The sequence below is a fragment of the Grus americana genome, chromosome 16, assembly GCF_028858705.1.
Source record: "Grus americana isolate bGruAme1 chromosome 16, bGruAme1.mat, whole genome shotgun sequence".
Classification (NCBI taxonomy): domain Eukaryota; kingdom Metazoa; phylum Chordata; class Aves; order Gruiformes; family Gruidae; genus Grus; species Grus americana.
The window spans coordinates 15,196,803-15,223,703 of NC_072867.1; the positions used below are offsets into that span (position 1 = coordinate 15,196,803).

The 26,901-nt window shown below is 43.3% G+C and overlaps 1 protein-coding gene across 1 annotated transcript; it reads right to left on the reverse strand.

Moving 5' to 3' along the window:
- Positions 1–4,397: 4,397 nt before the first annotated feature.
- On the reverse strand, positions 4,398–20,529 carry PPP1CC (protein phosphatase 1 catalytic subunit gamma). The gene is made up of 7 exons (XM_054844400.1): positions 20,229–20,529; positions 10,997–11,128; positions 9,523–9,753; positions 7,855–7,959; positions 6,644–6,867; positions 6,022–6,156; positions 4,398–5,585 (listed from the first exon to the last, which is right to left on the reverse strand). The coding sequence occupies exons 1-7, from the start codon at positions 20,281–20,283 to the stop codon at positions 5,496–5,498; spliced, it is 972 nt and encodes a 323-aa protein (XP_054700375.1). The 5' UTR covers positions 20,284–20,529; the 3' UTR covers positions 4,398–5,495.
- Between the last annotated feature and the right edge of the window lie 6,372 nt (positions 20,530–26,901).

Consider the following 26,901-nt stretch of genomic DNA (forward strand, 5'->3'; position numbering starts at 1 on the left):
GTCCCGGAGCCCCCGGGCCGGGGTCCCCATCCCCGCGGTCCCCATGCCCGGGGTCCCCACTCCGACATCTTCCATTTTCGCAGTTTTTTCCCCAGGCTTGCTGCGATACATCCCTGAGCCAGAGCTGCCGGAACAGGACATGCCAGAGGGAGTTTAAACTTTTTTTGTTGTTTTTTTTTAAAACTTTTTTTTTAAATCAGGCCCCCCGACAAACCGAGCGGGCATCCAGGATAGGCACAAAATAAATCATAAGCCTCTGCTAAGATCAGAGCTTGGCTCCTGGGTGGGGGCACAGATTAGTCCCACAAAGTAGGTGGAGGTCCAGGGATCAAAAGGATTACGGAAGTGTAAACCCTAGAAATTAGGCCTGGATTAATCTGCCTCCATTTATAGGCTCATGCTTTATCAGAAGGCCTCCTCTTATTTAGGGTTCCCCTCTGTCTTTCAAACACGAGCTGGGTTTGGAAGTGCCCTGAGCAAACTCAGCTGCAGAAAGGATCACGGACACATCTCTATTGCACCTCTGCTAGGACAAACCTGAAATATTTCTAATGCTTCCCTAATAAAGAGGTGTCTCTCAATTTTTACACTCTTAAAGCCTAAAGACATTTCTTGGAAAGGGTTTACTCCTAGAGAGTGCCTAAAACTTTTCCTGGAACCTGAAAATTTTCTAGCACCTCATTCTAAAGTGCACAGGCCCATCCTCCTCCCTGGGGCGATGGGGAATCCACAGAGGCTACGACCTCCCAGAGCCCTGAAACCCCGGTCCCCCCACCATCACCCCACCAACTTGCAGAGGTCAGCTGAGCACCCAGGAGCAAGGGACAGCAAAGATGCAGCCCTGGAGCAGCAGGGAGAAGTTTTATCCCAGGAGTTTCCAGCTAATTTAGGTGTTTTGGTCTCAGCTGACTCTGGTAAACACCAACACAATCAGCTAACGATGGAAGGCACCAGCTCAGGACTGGAACTGCAGACGGCAGATCTTCTCCTGCGAGCTCAGCAGACCCTTTTCAGTAAGGAATGCAGGTTTTAAGGAGAAAACAGCCAGTTTCTGCTGCCCCATGAGCAGAGTTGTCTTTAGACTACATGGGCTCACCCAGCCCTCAGCACAGCTGCTGAGCAGAGCTACCAGGGTGATCACAAAGGTGAAGCCTCGTTGTTAGAACTTAAATAAAATCCCAATAATCCATATGCGCACGCAGAGCTCCGAGGGGCAGCACATTAACCACGTCTGTGAGGCGCCTTGGTGGTCTGGCAGGAGATGCTGCCAGCAGAGCCACGAAGCTCTTGGCGAGGACCAGGCTGGCGCCTGGGGCGCGATTTAAGGGTGAATCCAGCGTTATGGGGCTGGAGCAGGGGCAGCTCAGCTGCCTCGCCCCAGGGCCTCACCTTGAACCTCTTCCCAGACTGCCAGCGTGTTGAAGTCCCAGTTTTTACATTTCTTTTTACAGTAACAGCATGCTTTGTCACAACTCAGGTCTGTTAACCTTAGTCTGAGCTCTGCTCTGGGATGGTGGGAGTCAGGATCACGGGCCTGAGCTGCAAAGGGTGAAGCCCAGGGACTCCCCAAAGCATGGGGGCAGAACCTGGAGCCCAGTGCTGCCCTCAGTGCTGCCACCAACTCCGGGACCACCAGCAGCTGCTGTTCCCCTGGGACAGGACATCGGTACCAGCCCCAGGACAGAGCTGGCCCCCCGGCAGTGAAATTCCAGCATGAGGGACTGATGTTGTGGGGTGTCAAAAGGGAAGGGGGACAGAAGATGGCCAGTGGAATGAAGAAGGGATTGGACTGCATCTTTCTTACAAAGAAAAAGAGCTTTTTTTAACTTAAATGCCCATAAAAACAAGAGACCAGGAAGATGTTTTCTGATGCTGAAACCCCTGAGGCTTAAGCCCCCCTTTTCAACAGAAGTGGGAAGGGTACAAAACCCAACTCCTCAGAAAGAGCTCACCCTCAGGAACTCCCCAGCTGCCCAAAATCCCCGCAGAGAGCACACTCTGTGTCACACCTTGCAAGCCACCACTTGGAACAAGAACTGCTTTATGTGGCAGCTCGGGGCCTACAGCGCAGCCCGTGGGTCGCTCAGCCCACCTCACGCATCCCATGGGCCCCTCGCCCCCTCCAAAGCCTTGGCACTTTGGCTGTGGGGGTCCCAACGCTTCGCAGTGCACAGGGGCCTGATGCTGCTGCACCCTCAAACCTTCTTTTCTAAAGTCATTCAACAATATCGTTCAGAGGTTAAGCTTGGGTCTAAAGTACATCGTACACATCAGGGACTCATGCTGGAACTCCTGTACCTTCCCATGGAGACCCGAGCACTGTTGGGGATCAGGTTGTACGCTGCAAGCAAAATGAATGTCATGAATGTCTTCTGGTTGGGTTTAAAGTACCACAGATTCACCCAACAACTCAGGACTGAAGTCACAAAGACACATCCTAAAGCAAACCAGGAACAATCAAAGATGACCTGTGCTGAAAAACAGCCTTTCTACAGCTAGATGGCAAAGAGGACTCGTTTTGTTTCAGAGAAACTAAAGAGAAACACCCCAGTACCCATAGTGACATCCAAGGTGACAGTGCCTCAGATCTCACCGCTCTTAGTTTCACCTTTGCAACTTCTACAAAGTCCCCGCTTTGAGCTGGCGGGGCTGTGGGGAAAAGGGCTCGGGAGGTCCACATGCTGTTCTGTCCATTCCCTGTGGAAACTGGATGTTCCTACAAGTATCATTATGGAAAAACAATAGGATAATTGGCAGCTGCTGCTCCTTCTCTCCAGCGATCAAACACCCCAACAAATAGGCATAAAATGCCCCTCTGAACTTTTGATCACAACCCGTAGCGAGACCAACAGCTCTTCTTTCCTTCCTGCTGCTGCGGTGGAGCAGGAACCTTCCCACCTCCGCCACGGTGCGGTGGGACTTCCTCACCCTGAGCAGCTGGGGAGCCCGAGGTACATGAACCACCCCAGGGGAATGCAGCCGAGCAGAAAACGCAGCCCAGAATAGGCGCCTGTGTCACTAAAACTGCATTTGAGGAGTGAAAAAACAAGTCACAGAGGAAAAAGGTGTGACACATGGAATGAATGGTTAGTGAGCTAGTGGTTGCAGAGACAGGTTGATGCATTCCTTTAGATACAAGTCAAATAAAAACTGGTTCCACGTGTGCTCCATTATTTGCTAGATCAATAAGAGACACGCAGCTGGTTATTTTACAAGGAGGGAGAAAAATTATAGAGCTATAAAGAAAACCACAAATGTGATTTAAAGGGTGAAAGTAAGTTTGCAAGAAAGGCTTTAACAGGCAATCTCTGACACCTAATCTAATGAGCTCATCAAAAGTTACCAAGAGGTGGTTTGATTAATTAGCTTGGGGGGGGGGGGGAAGCCTTTAGAGTAGGAAAAATACACTTTTATTTGGCAGAGAAATAAATCAAAAACCACAATGGCTGGGGACTGCCCAGAAGATGCATTCTCGTTAAAAAAGCTCAGATCACCCCAGAAGCAAAGGGAAACTCATCCGCTCAGCAGGACAGAACCGAGCCAGTGGTTTATCTGAGCAGCGACAGAAATTGTCGGCAGCCGCCTCGCCAGGCAGCAGCAGTTCCCCACTGCAGCCATTCCAGAGCAGGCTGGCGATACTCAGTGAGCCACCCCATGACTTCCAAACGCCCTGCGGTATTTTCCACCAGGCACACATGAGAGGAGGCGGCAGATGGAGGAGTTCAGATCGATTGCTGTCAAGGCTGAGTGCTGACTGCACCAAGCGGGCATCACACCCTATCGTCACCTCCAATGCAACCTGCTTTAGTGCTGCACGCTAAGCGAACAGACAGCAGTGAAGTTTACTCAACTTTCATTCTTCACCAAGAATTCAGTTCATTAATTAAGAACCTGAGGAAATTGGTCTTGTCCTCAGCTACAACCCTCCTAAGTCCACTTAATAAAAGCAGAACTTAAGGCAAACCACACTCAGAACAGAGAACAATAAACAGGCAGAGAGGAGCGAGTCCTCCCACGCACATGTACCTCTGTGAACCGCTGCTGCTGCACAAGCCTGGGACACTTTGGTCCGCAGCAACCCTGACACAGGTACGAGCGCCTGCAGCCACGAACCAAGTATTCCGACTTGTCTGCGGCAGTTCTGCGGATCCAGGGCAGCGTGGGAGGGCTCTGGAAGCCCCCGCTGGGAGGATGCCCCTGTTTAAGGGTGATACATGCATTAAAGCTCCGGAACCAGATCTGAATCTGACAGCCTTGGTTAAAAACACAGCTCTAGTGCTTGCAGCTTAGACAAATCCAAACCAAGAATTTGTGGGTTTCCAGAACTATTTATTTATCAAAGTCCGGTCCTCTGATAGCAGTAGGGTATACGTTGTGATAAACTGACGCTGAGAAGATTTAACAATTTCTTCATTTAATAAGTGATTTTCACTACATGGTATTGTACACTGTTATCTGTTCAAAAAAGATTAACAGTTTTTAAAAAACAAGATACTGTGAGAGATTTATATAAACCAGTGATCAAGATCAACGCCTCCGGTCGGCTTATCAAGCTATTTTCTAGGCGTCTTTGTAGAACAAAGTCCTTAGGCTAAAATGCACAAAACCATTCAGGCAGCTCTAGAGCCATTTCCGTAACTTCCAGCTCTGACACTGGCTGCCCCAGGACCGATGCCACTGTAAAAGGTCCACTCGGTACGGAAACTGTACAAAAATGTGTTTACTTTGACCATGAATAGAACAAACAGCACAGCATTTCTACTTGTGATTTCACATCAGGACTTCCTTTTATCTCCCAGAGGAAGGCGTGAATGGAAAGCCCTGCCAACTCAGTGTGGTGGGTTGTGTACCAACAGGTTTCTAAGTGAACTTTGGCTTCAGGAAAGAGACAAACACACTTAAAATAATGGCTTTAATTGTCATTTGAAGTATACGGAGAGGGATGTGTGTCTGAATTAAATATACATCATACCAGTGATGCTGGCAAGGTTCAAGGTTATTTCTAATGTTGACAGCAATAAAACTAGCATGTACATGACGAGACATTAAAAGAAAAGCAATCCCTTTAAAACAAATTTTAACGTAAAAAAAGTTCACAGTGGTTTGTATAAACAGTATGTAATTTCCGACAGTAACAAATTTCTACTCTCACAGCACACTAGTGCCCTCTTTAGATCCTAAAGAAGAAAACAAGCATTTACACTACTCATTGTACAGATTCAGAAAGTCAGTTGTACAATTACCCATAATGCCAGGGTAAGGTGCTGCAGAGTGTACAGCTGTAACACCAACAAAAGGAAAGTTTAAAACTCTTTTCCAGGGAGGGAGAAAAGTCTTTCATTTGCTGTTACAACCAGCAAATGCCATTCATCAAATCAAAAGGAAAACCACAAACACATTATCTATTTTGAGCAAGCTGAACAGTACACATTACAGTTTTAAAAATGGAGGTTATATACTATAACACAAGTCCCAACAAGGCAATGCCAAAGTGACTATTTCTTTGCCTGTTTTGTGATCATACCCCTGGGAGGCGTTACAGGTCTGCTGGAATTGGGCTTCTTCTTCTCTGCAGGTTTCAAAATCTGAAAGAGAGAGTTCAGTCATTTAGCAAAAAGTTTTAGCTTTCTCACAATCAATTCATTCACTAGTAAAGGTGTTATACAGGTCATCTGGACAAGTTGTAAGCGTGCCAAGAAGTAAATGTCTTTCCTACTCAGAACTACGACAGGGCTTAGAGCAGCTGATGGCAGAACCCATGCCAATGCAGGCCAGCTAACAGCTGATGGCTTTGCTTGGATGATTTAATTCCAGGGTAAACCAGTTCATCTACTCAGACCAGCAAGTGCTTATCACATTTTTGAAGACATGAACGCAAACAGCCCTGTCTACATGTGGTATCTGTAAAGATCTATTTGAAACAGGTATTACGGTTTTGTAACAGTAAAGTAGAAATTCCAAACAGTGCAAATTTAAAGTGTGACTGCACTAACGAGGACGTAAAATCTTCAGATACTGTACCTGAAAAGAGCACATTAGAGTTTCATCCACACTCATCATGGCACCCGCATTATCAAATTCTCCACAGTAATTTGGGGCAGAAAAGAGAGTTACCAATTGCCTTTTTGCAAAAAACTCATATCCATCTTCAACAACCTTTAGAGAGAAAAGCAGAAATATTAGACTGGACAAGTTCTTCCTGCCAAAGTGCAAAGCAGCTTTAACAGAGCCAGGAACTGAAAAACTGGCTACATATGAGGAGCATGAGTTCCAAACTTTTGCACCAAAACAGGAAGACAGTCACAGGATCCAGTTCAGCAACAGAGTCCATTAGCAATGAGAAAAACAGGATTCCACTGGGTTCAAGAGAATCTTGTTCAGGAATCAGAGCCACAGTTTATATGTATTAAGAAACAAATGTTCACTATGGAAGTTGTTAAACGTTGGGACAAGCTGTTCACAGACAGTAGAATCTCGATCCTTGCAGGTATCTAAAACTTGGCTAGACAAGATCCTCAGCAACTCGGGGCTTACGCTGGTTTGTCCTGTGTTGAGTACATGCGTGTAGGGTTGGACCAGATGAGCACCTCGGGTCCCTCTGAACCTAAATTACTCTACGGTTTAATGTACAAAACTAAAGTACCTGATGAGCTCTACATATGAGATCCAAATCATGTTTATGGAGAAACTTAGCAACCACTTCAGCACCAAACGTGAAGGACACTCCTCTGTCATTTTCACCCCATCCCAAGACATCCTTGTCGGGGTCAGACCACAGGAGATCACAAAGCAGACCTTGATCTGGTACATCAGTGGGGCGCATAATTCGTCTTATCTGTTCCATTGACTGAAGGTCTGGTGACAAACCTGTTCAGAGTTAAGACACATGCAGTTCACATTTTAGTCTGACTTTGCTCTGCGAGACTGAGGTATTAATTCAAGAAAAAAGTAGCTTGTATTCAAACCGATTCACTATTGCAATTTTACATAGTTCTAATGGCAAAGTTAACTGACATTTTTTAAATCCAGCATTTGTTTTAAAGCTTTTGTAACAGACAAGTCACTTTCTGGAAGATTTACTGGGAGCAAGATAAGCAAAGCCATTTCCACGTTTTACAGGATTACAATAATCTCACTGTAATATTTTGCAAGTGTCTGTTAAGAGCTGTTAAGTAAAAGAGGCATTAATACTGGAAATCCCAGTCTATATTTATTTTAACAATCAGGCCTAGTAAGATGAAATACAGTATCAAACAGATCTCATACCATTTTTCAGTGATACGTCTCCCTGGGCAACTGTAATTACTTGCAAGTGATAAAACATTTAAGGTGCAGTATGTATTTTATTACTTTGAAAAGCTGCATGAAGCAAGTATCACATAGCATAACAGAGCCAATTTCTACAAGTAAAGCACCAAACCCATCAGGCTGGATGTGGCTTTGAACAACCTGATCTAGTGAAAGATTCTATTAAATGATCTTTAAAAGGTGCCTTCCAACCCAAACCACTCTATGATTCTATGAAAACATATGTTTTCAGAATGTACATAAAACTCCGAGTCATACGAGCCTAAAAAAGTCCAACAAAGATTCTTTACTCAGAAGGGCAGGCTATTAAACATGCCTTTTGGTATGAAAGGAAAAGCAGATCATTGTGTCTGAAGGTACAAAACTACCAGCTCAATGGTTCACAAAACTGGCCCTAATCAAGCTCAACCCTGCCTCATACATGAACCGAAGCAGAGAAAAATACCCCAAAAGTTCCGAAGCTTCAGAAACGCAAACATGAAATCACCATGATTTATACGACAGTATTACAGTTTCTAAAGTATCAACCAAGGAGCTGTTACTCACCTCCATGACAGCAGAATATTTTCTCATCCACAATAGCTGCAATTGGTAAACAGTTAAAACAGTCTGTGAAGGTTTTCCACAGCTTAATATTGTATCTCCTCTTACCTAGAGGACATTTTGGAGGAAAAACAGTCAATATGCTTTCCCAACACAACTACAACAAACATAACACAGCTGCCTTAAGTTTACTAAGACTTGCAAAAAGTTGGCCTTGAAGCCTATACACAATTTATCTTCTCTGATACCCACTGACATACTCTATTGTTTATAAGAAAGTTGCAACAGTCTCTCTCAGCATGGCAGAGCATTCTGAAGTGGCTCTGTGGATAACACAAGTCTGTTCAACAGAACAACACTCCGCTGTTGGCAGCCAGACTCCAGTCCCAACTTTGGTCTGGGAAATCATCCCTTGGCAAATTTGATCCATTTCAGAAAATATTGCCATTTGCTGTTTTCTTCAGGGAAAGACAGCAATTCTTAGACAGCAGATTTTCTTGAAACTTCTGCTAGTGCTTTAATATATGAAGTCTCTCTAGACAAACAAACAGGACTGAAAAATGAAACTGCTATGATTTTACTTTCAAAGGGACTCTCCCAACAGATATGAACCCTGAACATATTTGCGATATATGACTAAGCCTGTGATTAATCTCTGAGGAGTCAATTCTGAAATACCACAAGTCTTTGTTTCCTCACTGAAGGAGAACAAGACATGGAGAGTACATCTTGTAAGCTACAAGCCAAGTACGTCCCACAACAAAAGTTTTGAGAATGCTTCAGTGCACAATTAAACAGTTTTACCTGGATTTATTAAATCACATCCTTTGAAACATGAACATACAGTTCTACTTCACGGCAAAATGACTTATGTTAGGGTAAGAGCTACATATAGTCTCTGTCACAATAGACCTTAACGCACTCTGCGGTGACAGAGCTGGTACATTAACTGCATAGCAACATCGCGTTTGTTCAAAAGGAGGACTCATAATGCCAAATACAAGCACAATTCTTCATCAAAAGGCTGACGCACTGGTTCAAGTAACAATTTTTTGCAGCTGAAGCCACCTACTTCATGCTTAGATGCTCAATCCAAGCATGCATCACACTGAAGGCTTCACACACACTTTGCCCCATTTATGAAAGGAAATATGGTTTTGGCCAAAGCAACAGCACACAATACAGCAGGACTGCATCCAGAGAATGAAGTCTTTTTAACATTACAAAGTTATAGGTCTTACTATGAAGTAGATTGCAAGCACTGTAACATAACCATAAAAATCAGCCCATTCTCCAAGTTGTAACACAAGTATATATCATCATCCCTCAGATGAAAGAAAGAGGTTAACTTTTGTAAAGCACATCAAGTAAAATTCTCTCATCTCTCATCAGATGACCTTAAGAACTTTAACAGCATGTACCAGTGAGAACTGTTAGTTAACATAGCAGCCAATAAACAAAATTATTCACTTGCATCCTGCTTTCTACTGTGAGGATCAGATTCCAATAGGATCAGGGAAAGGACACATTTCCCTTCCTAAAACAGGTCAAGGGCCCCCCTAAAGTGCACAAAGGGAACTGCAAGTTAGGAAAGAATCATCTAACACTGCAACACTAGCACCTCCTACCCTGCTTTCCCTAGCCAAAGATGCACACGTCAGTATTACTTACATTCATCGTAAAACCCATAAATTCTATTAATGCTGGCACATTCATGGTTCCCTCTGAGGAGGAAAAAATTCTCCGGGTATTTAATTTTGTAGGCCAATAGAAGACAAATTGTTTCTAAAGATTGTTTTCCTCTGTCAACATAATCACCAAGGAACAGGTAGTTGCTTTCTGGTGGAAAACCTCCATATTCAAAGAGTCGAAGCAAGTCATAGTACTGCCCATGGATGTCACCTGGAAAGAGTATTTAGAAATGACATGTAAGTTACCCTTTGCTACATTCTTTGATTGATTCTAGAGGAAAAAAAACAAATGAACGATGCCTCAGAAAGGAAAAAGCTTGCAGTTAGCTACTGCCTACAACTTAAAAAATTTATTTCAATGTACATAAAATTATCACATTCTGAAATTTGACATCTATGTAATGCGATGGTCAACTGGACTAAGACAGCATGTAGCTACTTAAAAAATATTCACACGTGTAACAAAATCAAGATTCCAAGAAACCAACTGTGTGTTCAAATGAAAATCTGACATCCAGTTAAATCCTTCACTTGACTAGTGGCTGAGAGATCAGCAACATTTACCTCATTCCTGGTATTTCCACACAGCATTAGTAATATTGATGAAACACTGACCACTTGGGGAACTTCCTTTCCTTTGTACCATCTCTGGTGTTTTCTTGAAACACTCAGTAATTCAAATTCTAGCACTGAAGTTGTACTGAAAATGAAATTGGTATTTCTGCCTTTCGTTTAAATCATGGTTTTGTTTCTGACAAGCAGAACACTAAATCACTGTTTTAGACTACCAATGTTATAAATATTGAACAAGCTACTTCAATTTGAAGTAAACTCCCAGTGTTAGATAAAATACCGTTTGCTGAAAGCTTTTTAAAGTGCATTTACTGAGGCTTTTATTTTGACATCTTCATTCTTTTAGCATAACTAGACACATACATGTGTGCAAAATGAGTACCACTGTGTACAAGTATGGTGAAACCAAACTAGAAAGCAATTCCAAGAAACAGTACAGAAATTTAAGTTTCCAGCAGGATTTTAAAATATTGTCAAACCGTTGTTCAACTCTGAATAACAGCTACAATAAACTACTGCAGTTTTCCTTTGTTTCTCCTTGTTCAGTCATGACTGGGCCAAGCACTATTTCACTGATTGAAAAACTTGTTTCCAAAACTTCATGTGAATCCCTTCCCCAACAGACCTGGTGAAACTGGACCAGTTACTTTTTGGGTCTGGATTATTTTGGTCCCCACTGCAATTCCCATGTTTGCTACCTCCTCCCCACTCCTCTGCCCTAAGCATCCAGTGGGGTTTTATTTTCCCTTTTGCTACAATCATTTATTAGTGCCACTGTTAATTAAGTGACAGCAGCACCTGGCATTTGTTCTCTGCTTAAGGTCTGCATCTACCTGACAATCCCCTCAAACCAAGTATCAACTCAAAATCACAGTACTCACCACATATTTTCAGTGGAGCTTCAAGTTCTAGTAGAATAGGCTGACTGAGAAAGATTTCCCTGGATTTCAAGCACAGTCCTCTAATTTCATTCTCTTGAAGCTGGACATTTTTACCTGGTTTGGATCCTCGCACTGTTGGAAGGAGTCAGAAGTCAGTTATCAAAATCAACACTATCCCTAATGTTATTTTAAGAGTGTGACTAAATGCCATTGTAATGCAGCATGAGAAGATAACAGGGTAGTATCAGCATGCTGAGGTGAAACTGCACTGCCGCACTACCAGAGAAAGGGTAATGTGTTCTGTTTCAGTTGTATGTTACTTTCATTTAACAGAACTCATGCCTCAACACTTCCCCCGTTAAATGTCACATTTTAAATAGCATCAGTTCAGTTCTATTTAGTTATAAAACCCATCTTGGACAATGTGACTATATATATGTTGGTTTGTTGGGGTTTGTTTTTTGTTTTTTTTTTTTTTTTTTTTTAAATGAAGCAGTCATACACTCGTTCTCTGGAAAGCTGTCTGAACTTGAAAAAAGGAAGTCTCCCATTTAATCATCAACAGCATAGCTCAAATGCAAAAGCTGCCTTAAACCATCCTATAAACCTTGCCCAAGACAGTATCTAAACAAACAAGACTACAGTACCAATAAATACTGTACTGCCTGCCCCATTCTACACTGCAGTTAACAGGAAAGAAAAATAAGCATATGACTGGAAGGTCAGAACTAGACATAAGGAAATAATTTTTGGATCACAATGACAAAACGGCTCTCCTTATCATTGCTTTTGAGCACAGCAAAGGACAAACCCCTCCCACCCCCCATTTCTGTTGCCCAGAAATACAAAGGACATTTATATAGTAGCAATGCAGTAACTATAGCTAAATTGCACGTAACAGCATTTATCAGGGTTAGGATAAGACTAAATAAAAAAACTGTGATTATGCCATTACTGGTAAAGCTTATTATATTTTTATTTTCTGTCAAAACCAGTGACAACATGGAGTACAGATAAGGCTGAAGGAAAAAAAACCCCACAACCTGCAAATTCCAGTAAGATTACAGAATAAGAGCAGTCATCTACAACACAACCCATTGGTTTAGCCACAAAGCCAAATGACCTCAGAACTTTAGCCTCAGATGCCTGGAAACACTCTGACACCACCTCCAGAAACAAAATCACTACACTGGTAGTGTTGCGTAGTTAGGTGACTTACTGCATACAACTCATACGGCATTGAGACTGAAGAATCTATGCTCTTATCCAAAAAGACTTGGCCTTGCAAAAAAAAAAAAAAAAAGCCCTAAACCCTTTCAAATACAAGAACTGATGCAGTATTATCTTCCTGAATTCCTAAATAGCCTTTTAGATACCATTTCAGTCTAATTCCCTTGATACTGTTTAACCTCAGAGTGAGAAATCTGGAAGCTATAGGTGACTGAAATCTCTGTACTATCACTGTGGGCCTTGCACTATATGAAATCAAAAAGCGAGAGCTGCAGTAGGAAAGGCTGGGGGAGCAGGGGGCATGTTTTAAGAAGAGTAAGAACAAAACCAGTTATGTTTCAAAGGGATTAGAATTTCTCATTAGCACAGAAGTTTCCCACTTTTGATCAAGAGTAGAAAATGTTGTTCAGTTAGTGTGCATCTTATCTAAACCAAGAACAAAATTATGATTGTGTAATATCCATCCATAAACCCAAGTGTCATTGGATGCAATCTCTACCAGCATTACTAACAAAACAATTCTACCCTGCGTACTGACTCCCAGAGACCCCAGTCATGGTGGCACAGGCTGCCCTACAGAATCATTGACAATACCCTAAACCACACAATCTTTCCTCAAACAAGCTTCAAAATTAAACTTTAGTTCAAATTACAATGTATAGTAACAGTGACATTAAGTTAACTGTAGGTCAAAAGTCGTGGCTTCAATAACATTCTTTCAAGCAATACATGTCTATTATTCACTGCCTATATGTTATCACTCAACACTGACATTGCATGGCAACACTGAAATTACCACTAAACTTCATGTCTTCATTAAAATATTCGAAGTAATGAAGCATATAAATGAAAGTTAAATCTTTGTCACAGCAGTTTATCATGCATGAGGCTTTTCATCCACACAGTAATTCCAAATGCTCCTGAGCAATGAGCAAGCTACTCAAAATGCCAAATATCCAGAAGCAATAAAGAACAGAAATTTATAGCGATCAGCTAGCTGAATTACAAATGTTAAATTTTCCCCACTCAAAATTCTACAATTCACCTGTTTTTGAGATAATACAATATATTTGCATTCAGTTTTCTGAGTAGCCAAAAAATCTTTGTTAGAAATTGTTAAAACACATCCATAAATTAAAAAGTATAAAAAGTATACAGACTATGTAATGCACTGACTCACTAAAGCTCATGAATAAAGCATATGCATTCATTTTTGCTGAAGATTAAATGAAAATCTAAAAACTGTTTCAGATACAAGTTTCCTATATTTCCCCAATATATTTTCACTGAACCACTATAATCTTAATGCAGTTTTAGTCATATGCTTGCAGAAAACCTTGACACGATAAAACGATGCTTTGTTGCAGTTTACATAAACTCACTAGCAGAGATACCACAAGGCTGAAAAAAAAGCAGCACAATTTGATTCAGTTCTGTAGCACACTGCCTGCCAATGACATTTTGACCACTTTTGTCCAACACGGAATCAGCACAGAAGAAACAAGAGTGTTCAATTTCTTCTAACATTGACCTATATATTCTGAAAAGCTGGAAAAATTATTTTTGGCTTCAGAAGAATCAAATATGCAGAAATGCATGTTGGTTTAAGAAATCTATATTTTTAGTGCAGGGATTTTCTCATCCACAATGAAAGAGCTGGCAAGGAAACGCAGGATGTTCAGTCTGAATGACTTCTTAAAAGGTTTTTCTGTGTCTTCGAGTTACTTAGTCCCACTAAGAAAGGGAAAAATAATATACTATGAAGAAATTGTGTTTACAGTTTCTTTTCTCTGCTTTGGACCAAAACAAGGCAGTTTGTAGAGATCAGACAGTATGATACTAATTGGCAGCTTGGTCATAAATTCAAAAGAGCAGCTCAATAGTACTGTACATGTACATTTGTTCTTTCAATGCATAAAAAATAACCTCTCAGAAATGAGAGTCTGGAACTGACAGCAGAACAAGCTAAAGATTAATCAGTTGAGGAAAAAAGTCAGCCCATTTCAAATAATATTTTATTTATATCTTGTCTCAACATACTGCAGCACTATTTCCAGACAGTAATATATTCCCATCCTCTTCTAGGCAGAGATGCTCCTGTTCTTAAAAATCATTTTTCAAGAGCTTGAATTTCAATATTCAGTCAAGGTTGTCTTCTAACAAGTAAAATCTTTTCCACCGTACAAGTATGAGAAATTTTGGAAAAATAAGCTCTCCACTGGATGGAAAAGACCACAGAGAAGATCCCTCCCGGGAGCCTGGATGATCTCTGCAGAGGTACTGACTTGAACCTAGGTTCCAACTCAAAATTAACGTTTCTTCCGAAGACAAGGAGAAAAACTGATGGAAAGCAACAACAGATACCAACTCTAAAATGAAGGCGTATTATCGAGAGGTGAGTGCAGTATGACAGCTGCCCAGCAGAGGGGGAAAAGGAAGTAAAAGGAAGTAGAGCAAGAACTTAACAGCACCCCTGTCATTTTGGTGCAAGCAAACAGAGCTAGCACAAAGCGTAGCTGCAGCTGCCGGGGTTAAAACACTGCTTGACATCCAGGATAACTTCTATACATTTCTTTGTGAAGGATAAATGGCTCAAGAACTGTGGGATCTAGAACGTAGAAGACCAGATGAGAAGACCACATGCATGCAGAGTACAGACTTGTACACCACATCCCATCACTAGCATTTTCCAATGCTCAGCCTGGTGCCACACAATCCTTTAGCAAAGGCAAATACTATTATAAAATTGAGTATATGACATTCAAGGTTAATATGAAAGAGACAGATACTGAGGAAAGTATTCAAAACCAGCAGAATATTCAAAAGTGTTAGAAATTTCAGTGATCCAAACACCTCATTTTCCTTCAGTATTACATTAAAAGAAGCAGTTGAAATGCTGTCAACTGAAGCGCTAAAATCAAGATCTTGTACAGAAAATGTTTTAAAGAAAACAGTCTATCAGAAGGTCAGTTCATTTTTTGGCTTATTACACAAGTCTTTCAGTTTTACCACATTTTACATTAAAATCTCTGCAATCCTAGAGACATTTCCAAAAATACTTCAGGTAGTTTTTTATCTTGTTTTTTAGCAGTTCCTGATGACAGTTTCACATTCAGTATTGCACCATAGGCACAAAGGGAATAAATAACTTGGAAGTGGTTGATGTGAAAAAGGTTTTACTTTACTGCAGGCACTACCGACTTTGATCAGATCATTTCAAATTCAAAACTGAAACTGAAAAGCAAGTCCTCAGTGCCCAAGACTCTAAAAAGTTCTTGTCTACTTTTTAGTATGACAAAAGTTCACAGCAGCATTATCAAACAGACAATTCTGCACGACTGCAAAATTTTCATCTTCTAACATACTTGCACAGTGGAGAGCACTTCGTAGCCACAGGTACTCACACCAATCACAAATACTCAGAGATAACAAATTCCTCCACTTCGCTGACTGGGCAACAAACACAGAATTTAACCAACTTATTTGAATCCACAGCAGTGATAGGAATCTAATCCTCGTCTTCCAAATGCAGAGCTCCTATTTCCCATTATTAGAAATTGCTGCAACACAGCAGGAAACAACATTAAGCTATACAAACTATGGAAAACTACCTAAGTTTGAGGTCAAAAAGTGCTGCTTGTCTATTTAGAAATTTTGTATCAGCCCAACTCATCAAGTGAAATCTGACCGCATTTCAGATTCACATCTGTGAGACTCAGACACTCCTCACAGTATATGAAGCTAAACAGCAAGCAACCCTTCAGACCCAATCAATGCTGTATTTAGCAGAAAAGTAAAAAAAAAAAAAAAAATCTGAGAACTGCATTTGTAGGAAATAGTCTTCTCTGTTGTCAGCAAAAGTTTATCCATACTCTTTGGCTCAACTATTTTTAATAACTGGATGATCCTCTTTCCCCATTTACAGCAAATTAGAGAGAATAGCTCTTTGACAGCTATACAACAGGCTTTACCGGGAATAGAAATCTGTGGGTGTATAAACAGGAAAGTTTGAGGATTTAGAGTCTTTTCGGTGATTTTAGTGTACTAACCAGGATTTCAGCTTTCAGGATGGCTACCACCATTCTAGCCTCGCATGGCTTTATCCAAAGTAGCCTCCATTCATTACTTAGTTTGCCCTCAATAGCATTTTCAGAGGCTGCAGCACAGAAAACATTTTCAGAAACATTTCAGCATGGGTTCCACTTATGTATGTTGAAATTGTTATTTAACTCTGTTATTTATCATTACCATGGTAAGACTAGTATATTTCAATCTTGTTTTCTAGATACATTACTATGAGCTCCATTTTTAAACCAGATCCAGACTGTGAAAAGCTGCCAATGTATTAAATGCAGGAAACGGATAAGGGGCTCAAGTTATAGGAACACCATCTGACACGCCACAGAAAGGAAGCCACGCTCACTCTCGGGGAATCTCGGGATTTGTCACTCATTCTTTGCTCAGAGCTGAGCAGGAATCCTGCCATTTCCTGAAACCCTTTCCATGACCATACAGATGCCACAGGCCTTTCATCTTACAGGGAGCTTTTCTAGCATCTTCTTGTCTAGTGGCAGTTTTGACTTAGCAGAGCTGCAAGCTCAGAACCACACAGTTGCTGCCTACAACACTCCTCCTAGAAGGAGAGTAATTTGCTCTCATGTTTGCCCCTTCTTACTCCTGATTAAAGTGAGTTAGTTCCATAAACCTTCAAGCCTTTATACACTAGTAAGGACACTAAGGAAACATTTCAATACTACAGGATACTGTAGTTTACTATACTTTAGAAGCCTTACTCTTGTGAAAATTGTTGTTAATACAGTTACTAAGAGTAACAAAATTAAACAACTTGTAGTGATGAAATTATTCCTAGCAGAACATTAGTAAAGAGGGCAACAAATACAAATGCAACTACAGCAAAAAAAGATCAGTATGTTCAATGTTTTCATTGAATGGCTTTCCAAGGTTGAGGACAATGTTAATGTAACATTTTTTGTGATATTTCAATGCCAAATGGCTCTGTACTATAAACATTTGGAGCAAGAAAGACTCTTCAAATATTTACCTTAGAACGAGAAGCTAAATATATACTTCCAGGCCTTTTAAAGAACAGACTAATAATTTCAGCTAACTAGCCTAATGTGGGTGCAAGAATATCAACTATTTGGGAAAAAAGTAGGAGTAATGTCATTTCATCAGAGAAGTCAGGATAGAAAGCAAGTAAAACCCCCTCACAAATACATTATTAATATATTAAGAACAAAAGCAAGAACAATTTATTATTCACCCTTTAACCACTTCATTTTACCTCAACCATTAGACTAGATTTACTACTGGCGTAGCTCTCCATCTCTGCAATGCTAAGGCATATTATAAAACACAAATATCTGCTTAACTGTATTTTCTCATTGATTTGAAATATTTCGAGTATCTCCTTAATACTTGGGTTTGTTAGCTTTAAAAAGGAAGGGATAGTGCTCCCTGTCCATATCCTTTGCATTTTATTAGCAAAATCACCTAAAGTTAACTGTTATAAAATACCTAAGGATACAGTTTAAAGACAGCTGTAATAAAATACCAAACAGCTATAAAAATTAAAGCTTGCACAAGGATTTGAGCAACTCAGTTTGTAAGCTGATTATTAAACCAGATTTTGCAGTGTTTTCATGCTTGACTATGATTTTAATCTGTGTGCAACCTTGTCTGAAAAGGATATCTGGTACAGGACACAACAGACACTGTGTAACTAACATTATGCAGTTGTTCTACCAGAACTGCACTGAAAAAGAATTTCTTGTTTGCTCCAAATCTAAATAGGATGAGAATCCTTACACATACTTTAGATTTTTTTTTTTCCTTCCATAATACCATGCAGACCTCCACTTTAAAAGTTCGGTCCTCTCATCTACCTAGCCAGACCTTAATAACTCCAGGAAAAAGACCAAAGAGAATGGCATTTGCACAGTAATTCACAGAATTTAGCACTCCATCAAAAATGCAGCGTTTGCTAAAATGCAGTATCATTTTGCCCTTTCTGGAAAAAAGTATAAAAATGACAGACTGCCACAAAGGTCAATCACTACTCTGTCTGGAAAAGATGTTTATAGTAGACATTTAATAAGCAACAAAAAAAGCGCTAGCACAGGTTACTAACATTGGTAATTGTTTTAAATATTGAAAGACAATCATTGCCTCAAGGAATCCAAAATCCCAGCAGAAATGTCAATAAAGGAAAAAAAATTAATTTCAGTACTGGCAGCTGATGCAACCTCAGGTAACATCTTTAGTTGCACGAACCATTTCTTAAAAGATCTTGTCAGCAAACCTCCTGAACCCTGCTTTACAAACTCTCATCTCCTCCAAATGTGTAATACTGATATAAGCTGGGTAAGAAGGTAACATATTGACATAGTACATCTTACTACTTTTTGAAGCTTTGGACAAGAGAAATCATTCAAAATCATTCAGATCTTTTTCTAGGATTATCTTATTCCATGTTTTTGATATTAAGAACTTTGAGAAAATTGTGCTAGCTACACTAGGGGAAATCAAGCAAGAATTGTAACTAACACCTGCAGTAAAATTGAGCACATATTAATATGTCACCAAACATATGACATACAGGATCTGACATCTACAAATTGTACTACTAATGTTTCAGGGAAATCCTGGTCTAAATTTATGAAGGGAAGCCTTTAAATAATTTAAACCAGGGCAGTTTAAATTGGTAACAGGCAAAACTCAAAACGGATCACAGGAAAAGCCCTATTTACTTTTACTTATTCTAGTTCAATAATCTCATTAATATATCTACAGGATTTTTAACTCCAAATAATTTCTAGAGTATCACTATTGTTCCCCTGCCTGACCTTTTGCTATCCAAGCAATTACAAAAGAAAAATCTTGTAAGAAGGAAAGGGTGTAATATAGCTGAAAGACGTTTCTTCACCATTTGTCTCCGCAACATCTCTGATGACTTTGTGCCAAACGCAAAAAAGTTAAAGCCCTGACCAAGCTCTTCAAGCATAAGTCCAGATCAGATGCTGTCCTGACATATGTGAAATGAGGCTGGATCAGGCTAGTCTTCTTCTCTGAATAATTATGATTTTCCTTGATGTCTGGAAGAAAATTTGTCATCTGCTACTTCTCAGCCTTTTGCCCTAGAAAAGGTCAGCCAACAATTCCAGTTCAGTGCTGACCCCTGCAACCAAAGGGATGATGCTGAAGACATCCCCTACAACTTCTAGGTTTTCCTTTGATTTAGGAACTCCCATGCAACTCTTTCCAACTCAAAGCACTAACAATACAATAAACCCTTCCACATACTGTCTGAAACACCAAAACCCAACCCTCTGTTCACACCTAAAAAAGCCACCATATGTTATGAATTAAGAGCCAAAGTCCTATGGTAGCATTAATGCAAGCAGCTAATCAAAGCTAAACCCACGATATCGGGAAACCCATGCAAGACTCCTCCTGACTTTCTGAAAAGCTGCCTCAACACTCTTTAAACACGCCAAGTCTGATTTCCAGAGCCCCACGACTACCCAGCCAAGCACAGCCCCCATGTGCACGTGTGGAAGGCAAGAGAAAACCCCAGGTTTCTTTAAACACTTTCCTACGAAAATAATACTAAATTAAGCATCGCTTAGAGCTGCAGGGGAGGAGATGGGGGGGCAGCCGGCTGGTCCCAACACTGCACTATGAGCGCAGAGGGTATCAGAGGGCAGCAACAGCTCGGAAACACAAGGGCTGAAGGAAAAGTTGGGGCTGAAGGGCTGAGCCGCCAGGGGCGACGGCGGAGTCGAGCCCCGGGAAGACAAAGCGCCTCGGCGCCCCTCCATTTTGGTCCCCCCGACCCCACCGGGCGGGCAGGACGCGGCGCATCGCCCGCGGCGGTGGCTGAAGCGGGACCACGGAGGGGCCGCACAGGGGGGCTCCCGGGCACCGGCCCGGCCGCCACCCACCCCACGGCCACCCGCCCCGTACCTTCCCCGACCCTCACCCTCCAGCAGCCGTTGGATGATGCTGTCGATGTTGAGCTTGTCTATATCCGCCATCGCCTCTCAGCGGCCGGGCGGACCCCTCCCCGCGGCTCCCCTCCCTCCGCTCGCTGACTTGGCCGGCCCGACTTCTCTCCTTGTTCTGTTTCGTTTTTTCCCTTCCTCCTCTCCTCCCCGCTCTCCTTCTTCCCTCTCCCTCTTCCCCCCCCGCCCCCCCCTCGACCGCCGGTCTCAGCAGAGACCCAGCACTGAACAAAATGGCCGTCGTCTCCTCAGCGAGCTCGCCTGGCGCACGGATACTACGAGCGCGACGCGGCTCACCGGAAACCCTTTATAGGTCGGGCGGGAAGAGCGGGGCGGAGGAAACGTTGCGCCGTCGTCTCACTCTCGCGGAATCCTTCCGCTCACGAGAGGTGAAATAGTGCGGCGCTGCTAGTGTTGGGGCTGTCGCAGGGCCCGGGCCCGGTCTGTCGAAACCTGGCGGTGAGCTAGAGCAGCAGGCCGTTTGGCGTCTGCTGATGGCGGGAGGCTGGGGCTGGGCTTCTGTCAGTGCTGCCTCCTCATGGCACCTGCTTGGAAGCTGCCTGTGAGGCAGTAGCAGCTTGGTGTGAGGTAGCGGGTACGAGGGGTACACTCTCCCTCTGCATTACAGTCACCTCCTCTGCCCTAAAGCAGGACAAACCACCAAAATCATGCCTGCAGCTGCTATCTCCCTCACGGGGTGCAGCAGCCTGCAGGGGGGAAGGCTTGTGAGGCGTGTGGGGCCATGCGGCTGGCGGGGGCACCAGGTGAAGATGGCGGGGGCCCCTTCCTGCTCCCTGTGCACCCCGGCCTGGGCGACGTGCGGCCCCGGGCACACAGAGTGCCCCGCATGAGACCGACTGCCGCTCGGTGCCCATCTTGCAGAGCGTGTCCTTGTGGCTGCAGGGTTGTGAGCTCCCATCTCCGGGAGTTTCTGCAGCTTGAGCAAGCCCTTCGGCTCCTGAGCAACTTCAGACACATGGCTCTGCCCCTGCAAATACTTTAAGTAACAAATGCTCTTTGAAATCCTTATGGATGGAGAAATTAGCCTACGCTTTCAAGAGCATCTTGCTATTTTATTTCACACTTCTGCTATTATTTTATTCTATATGTAGCTACAGCTTGGCTACAAGCAATCAAATGAGGTTCAGCTTGTAAATCAGATTGCATTTGCAAGGGAGATGGGCTGTGCGGGCCTTTCCCACTGTTCAGTTTGCATCTCTTGATTAAATATTGTATAATTGCTTTATTTACTCCTGCTTTAATTTGCAGGGATGGCTGTGTCAACTTCTTTCCTCCTCCCCTCCCTGTGTGAATTGCTCCCACTATAGATGCCGGATTCCTCCTGCTGACAGTTATACAATATTCATAACAGTTTATTACCGTGGTGGGGCCAGACCAGAGTTCGTGTTCATGAGGGTGATAAAGCAAAGGACTTGCAGTCTCAGCACACCTTAGATCTGGTGGGAGGAAGGAGATAAGAGGACGCAGACAGAGTCTACCCGAAACGCAGGTGCTTGCCCATTGCAAAACGCAGCTTCAACACTCGACTTCCCTGAGTGAATGCTTACCATAACGAGCACGCCCAAGCCGATATGCTAATCTTAGTCACGCTGGTGTAAGCTCAAAGTAACCCCATTGAAGACAATAGAGTTACTTCAGATTTACTTCAACATAACAGCCTTTGCAGATTTACATCTATTTTTGTGCTGCACCTTCCTGGGGAACGGCCCCCCCGCAACCGCCCAGCTCTTCTGCACCGAATGCTTTCTTTCTCTTTCAAATCCTTTCTAATTCTGCAGGGCAAGTTGTTCTCTTGGACTTAATTATTTTAAAAGGGAAATTGGTCCTGTGTTTCCAGAAGAACCTTCCTGGCCTTGTTTTCCTTACTAGAAATCTTTTCATCTCATCCTTCAGCTGTTACCCCCTCTCCAGGGATGAGTCCTGTGAGGATCTGAGTCCCTTTCACTCCTGTTAATGCTCTGGGAAATGGTTGGAGGGGGAGACCCAGGAGATATACTTGGGAATTTGCTGGAAGGAAGGATCTGGCCCTTCAAAAGAGACCGGTCAGGGCAAAGAATGTATCTCACTTGCTGAACCACATCAGGCAAGGTCCAAAGCACTGTCAATTCTTGTTAAAAGAGGCGTAGCCAAAGGGAAGGCAAAGAAGTGACAGATAAAGGCGAATCTGTCGAGGCCTCGTCATCACCTCAATAATCAACGCGCCTTGCTACAGCTCCGCGTCTCAACAGCAGCCGCCGCCAATGCTTGGTGTCCTGCTCAGAGGGGCTGTATTCTTGCACGGGGTCTTTTTTATTTACAGAAAAAATAAGGATCCTTACTCAACAGCAGTCAACTCTGTGACGAGCCAGAGATATTAAAATGCCACCGCAAAATTACCTTTTTAATAAGCAAACTTTCGTCTGCTGGAAATAACAAGCCTTGCCCCACACCAGCTTCTCTGATTAGAAAAGGGACCCAGCCAAGGTGTTATAAATATCCTGAAACTATTTTGTTCTCTGGTGTCGCTCACAACAATGATTTATTTCTAGAGGGGGAGCAATCAGGGAAATCCCTTTGTCCTTAAACTCTGCACACAGGCTTGAAGCATTCCATGATTTTGAAGTTTATGGTTCATATATTCCCCCCCTTCTTTCTAGTTTGCTAAATACATGATAATGTACGGTTTATCTCTCTCACAGCTGAGACCTTTGTGTCTTTTCCTCCTTCCCCCTCCCGAAATTCCACAAATAAATCACTGCTTTGGTGACATTCCTTGGGAGCCTCCGCGTAAAATATCTTTCCCTGCTGATTTCTCCTCACTATCTCACACGCGTGCCACTTCTGTTCATCGTACGGTTGCTCATAATCTAGCTAGGCTTAAAAATATATATATTATATATATAATACCCACCTACATACAGGAGTGAAATAAGGAGCATTTCATTATTGTTCTGTACATATATATACACAATATATCCACACACATACAGCCTGTATAATATAATATGTATATACACTATATATACACACACGTGTACGTGTATGTATATGCAGATAATAATGAAACACTCCTTATTTTATCCCGGTATGTAGGTGGATCCTAAGAAATGCGAGTCACCCACACTTCCCCTTGCCTTAGATTACATATTTGCGAAGTCCGTGAAATTCAATGTGTTTGTGTACATTTCAAACAAAGATCTACATGGACTGTTCAAACACTGCGAAAACAAGAACGGGTGACTTGTGGGTCAAATGTTATTTTTCCTAACTCAATACACAGCCAAGATTTAAATGTTTTCATAACTCCTACTGTTTGCATCCAGATTTCCTTGTGTTACAATCAAGATAAAGCTTTTATGCATGCTTCTTGCTTCTGATGTCTAAAATATTTTGCTGACCCTCAGATTTCAGATGCTGCAGAGTTTTGGGGGTAGACGGCGCCAATTTGTCAGACAAAAGAAGAGCAGCTGGAACACGCCGCGAGGCTGATCTGAAGGTGTAGGGGTCCGTGTCCTGTTCAGAAGGGAGTCGATGACGCACAGGCGAGTGTTTTCTTAGTGTCATATTTTATTTACGAAACATACAGTGCAATGATGTCCCTCCAGCAACAAAACCTGCACGCTGCAGGCAGGTGGCTGCACCATGCAGGACGTGGCAAGGAGGTCGGGGCTGGATGCTGCTCCCGAGCCTTTCGCTTTGCCTTGGGGTTCCCCAAGGACTCACACCACGTGCAGAAACCGAATGACGCCCCATCCCCAGACACCCCACGGCAGGACACCCACCAGGGACTGCGTTACACTCTCTCTTCTCGCCGGCCTTGATTTCCACTCGGCCGAATTTTTTGCAGTCTCAACAGCTGGTTTCTGTCTGAGATCTCCCACCAATGGAAGCTGTCAACAATGATGACAAGTCCATCTCAAGTTTGTTAAAATCACATTTGTGATAAAAAATGTTAAAAGATTCTGTTCGGAAAATTTCGAGACAGGCTATTTTGACATGGGAGAAATGTGATTTGCCATTCCTCCCCTCCTACTTATTTCTTTTTTTTTTGTTTGTTTGTTTGGTAAAAGTTGATGTACTTCATGGGTTTCTGATGAAAGGTATTTTCAAATGGAAAAATGTTCTGTTGGTGAGTTTTGGAAGGTTCATATTGGCAAAAATACCACCAATAAAATCCTCCTTATATAAAAATGTCCTAAGTCACTTTTTTCCTAATATAGCAGTGACCACAACAGGATTTTTCCTGCTATAGCTATTTGGATTAAGAAAACATAGCACATTCCACCTTCCCAGTGAGTTTCTTACATGAATCTGAGTTTTAAGGTGAAACCAGGCACAAGAGCCATTTGGAGAACTACTCGACTGCTGTGTCCTGCTTCCGTCAAGCATCCCTGGGCAAGCGTGGCCGAGGTCTGCTCCATCGCTTAGAAAAAGAGGAGAAACGGCACTAAAGGAAGCTTTGTCCTGCTTTAAGTGGAGAACAGCCGTAGCGGATCAGTTGACGCTGTTTTGGCAAGGAGTGGAGCCCTCGTCTTCCTCTCTTTGGTCAGGAATCTCTATGCTCCGCCAAAGCCTGAGTTTCATAACCAGCTAGAAGGGTCTTGTGGGTTTTCATGGGGCTCAGCTGAGCTGGGGAAAGGGGAAAATGTATGCGGCAGCCAGTGCTATACATCCAGCAAAGGGCTTTTCGGCCCTTCTTCAGCTGGTTTATGGTGGGGCCAGCATAATTTGCCTTTTCTCTTTGCTGTGTAAGAGGAAAGGCAGTGGGGAGCGGAGTGGCCATCTGCATGGCTCACCTCGGTCTGCCTGGATGTAGTTACAGAGGGATGTGAGTTGTCCCGTGGTGTGGAGCAGACCTTGCAACATGGGGAGAGGCAACTGCTTGTCAGAAGGATTAAGCGGGATATTTTTGTGTAGCTTCGGCTTCATGTGGCTTGAAGAAAGCACTTTGCGGATGCTCCTCATTGCATTGGCCAGAAATGTACATTAGCAGCCTGGGACATGGCTAGCTTCTTTGCTTTCTCTGATTTTACCCCAGCATAACTCTGCTTCATCTAATTAGCTGCTTCTCTAATTAAAACTGATGAAAAAGGAGGACCAGGAGGGCTGTCAGGGGAGTGGAAAAGTGGAAATAAGACGAAGGTCTGTTGATTTGCTCTTGGTCAAATGGCTGCTGTGCCTCTGCGGACCCCAGTGGGAGACACATCACTGAACAGGAGGTGCAGGAGCGAGAGAGAGATCTTCCACCTGGGGATCCCTAATTCTGCTGGGGATCTTGAGATGTAGATGAAATACGTGGGCAATCCCACCTGCAGGTGCCTGCTGGCTTCCCAAAGGCTCATGCACCAAGGCCTGGGACAGGTAACAAGTGTTCAGAGAGCAGTGGCTTTGTTGGACCAGGTTTTGTTTTCCCTTACGCTCCTGAAAATCCAGAACAATCCCACTAACAGCCGTTGGACACCTGGATTTTCTGCTTACACACAGCATTTGAAAACGTGGTCCACTGTGGAGGTAGCTGCCATGTGTGCTTATTTGTTTGTTTGTATTCTCACCTCCTCCTTGCTGCTCGCTGCTCGCTAGCCTGGCAGATTTTCAGGAGCCGGGCTGCTCTTACATAACATTGCGCCAAAATTGGTACGAAAGGATTCGGAGGAATCCATGGCTGGAGTCACCTTTGATCCCTGGATTCCCTTCTGGTTTGTCCGTTTGTCCATGCAGCTTGGGCATGCCGTTGCAAGCTGCTGCTTTGCCCTGGGGCATCCTCTCCCCGTTGGCATCCCTTGGGACTGGGCGTAACGTGGAGGATGAGGTCTCCAGCCACGCCGCTTGGCGAGCACTGCCTTTGCCGCAGCCACCTTCGGCTGCCGCGTGACGGCAGGTGGGGTCCCGTGCTGGCTCTCCTGGGCACGCAGCTGCTTACAAAAGCAGCATCTCCCAGGTCCCTGAGAGAGCATGGCCAGAGTTCAAGCCTGTATAATTAATGGTAATTATCCGGTTGAGGGAGTGGGTATGAAACTGATTTAACTCATCTGAAATCTTCAGCCTGAGTCGCACTGAGCTGTGTTCTCAGCTCAACAGACCCGCGCCTGCATCCAGAGGAAGCGACTCAAGGAAACCCTCTTTCTCCTGGGATGGCCTCTCCTCCATGCCGTGGGCAGCCGCGGCCGCGCAGAGCCCCTGGCACCTCTTGGAGAGGACGCGGGGGCTCAGCCCAGCAGCGGAGAAGGAGACCATGTAGATCTCCGGCACGTCGGAGAGCTTGCGAAGCGCTGTGAGGTGCACCCGATGGAAAGCCCACAGTGCTTTGGGTGCTGGTGTGAGCTGGTTTAAAACAAACGTGACCCGGGTAGCTGCAGTCCCGTCTCTGGGTCACAGCACAGGCAGACCCACAGCGATGGAGCCAGGCTCTCTCCCTCGCCGGTCTCCAGCTGGGTGCCTTTGGTGATAAATTGCGAGTGTTTCGGTTCGGGTATGGTGATAAATCTAAGGGTTGTGAATGATAGCGTGGACAATAGTGGTTTTTAGCCAATAAATTGGGCTTTTACGTAAATGCTTCCATACACACGTACGCTGTCAGGTGGCAGGTGAGACAGGAGAGTCAGGAACATTAATCTGTGGAGAAAAGGGAGCCTTGGAAACTTGCCACTTTTG

Coding starts and splice junctions, on each gene's coding strand:
- PPP1CC (XM_054844400.1), bottom strand. CDS start 20,283: ATGGCGGATATAGACAAGCTCAACATCGACAGCATCATCCAACGGCTG. Junction 6,868..7,854: donor AATATTCTGCTGTCATGGAG/GTGAGTAACAGC, acceptor AACTCTGAACAG/GTTTGTCACCAGACCTTCAG. Junction 6,157..6,643: donor TCATATGTAGAGCTCATCAG/GTACTTTAGTTT, acceptor TTCTCTCTAAAG/GTTGTTGAAGATGGATATGA.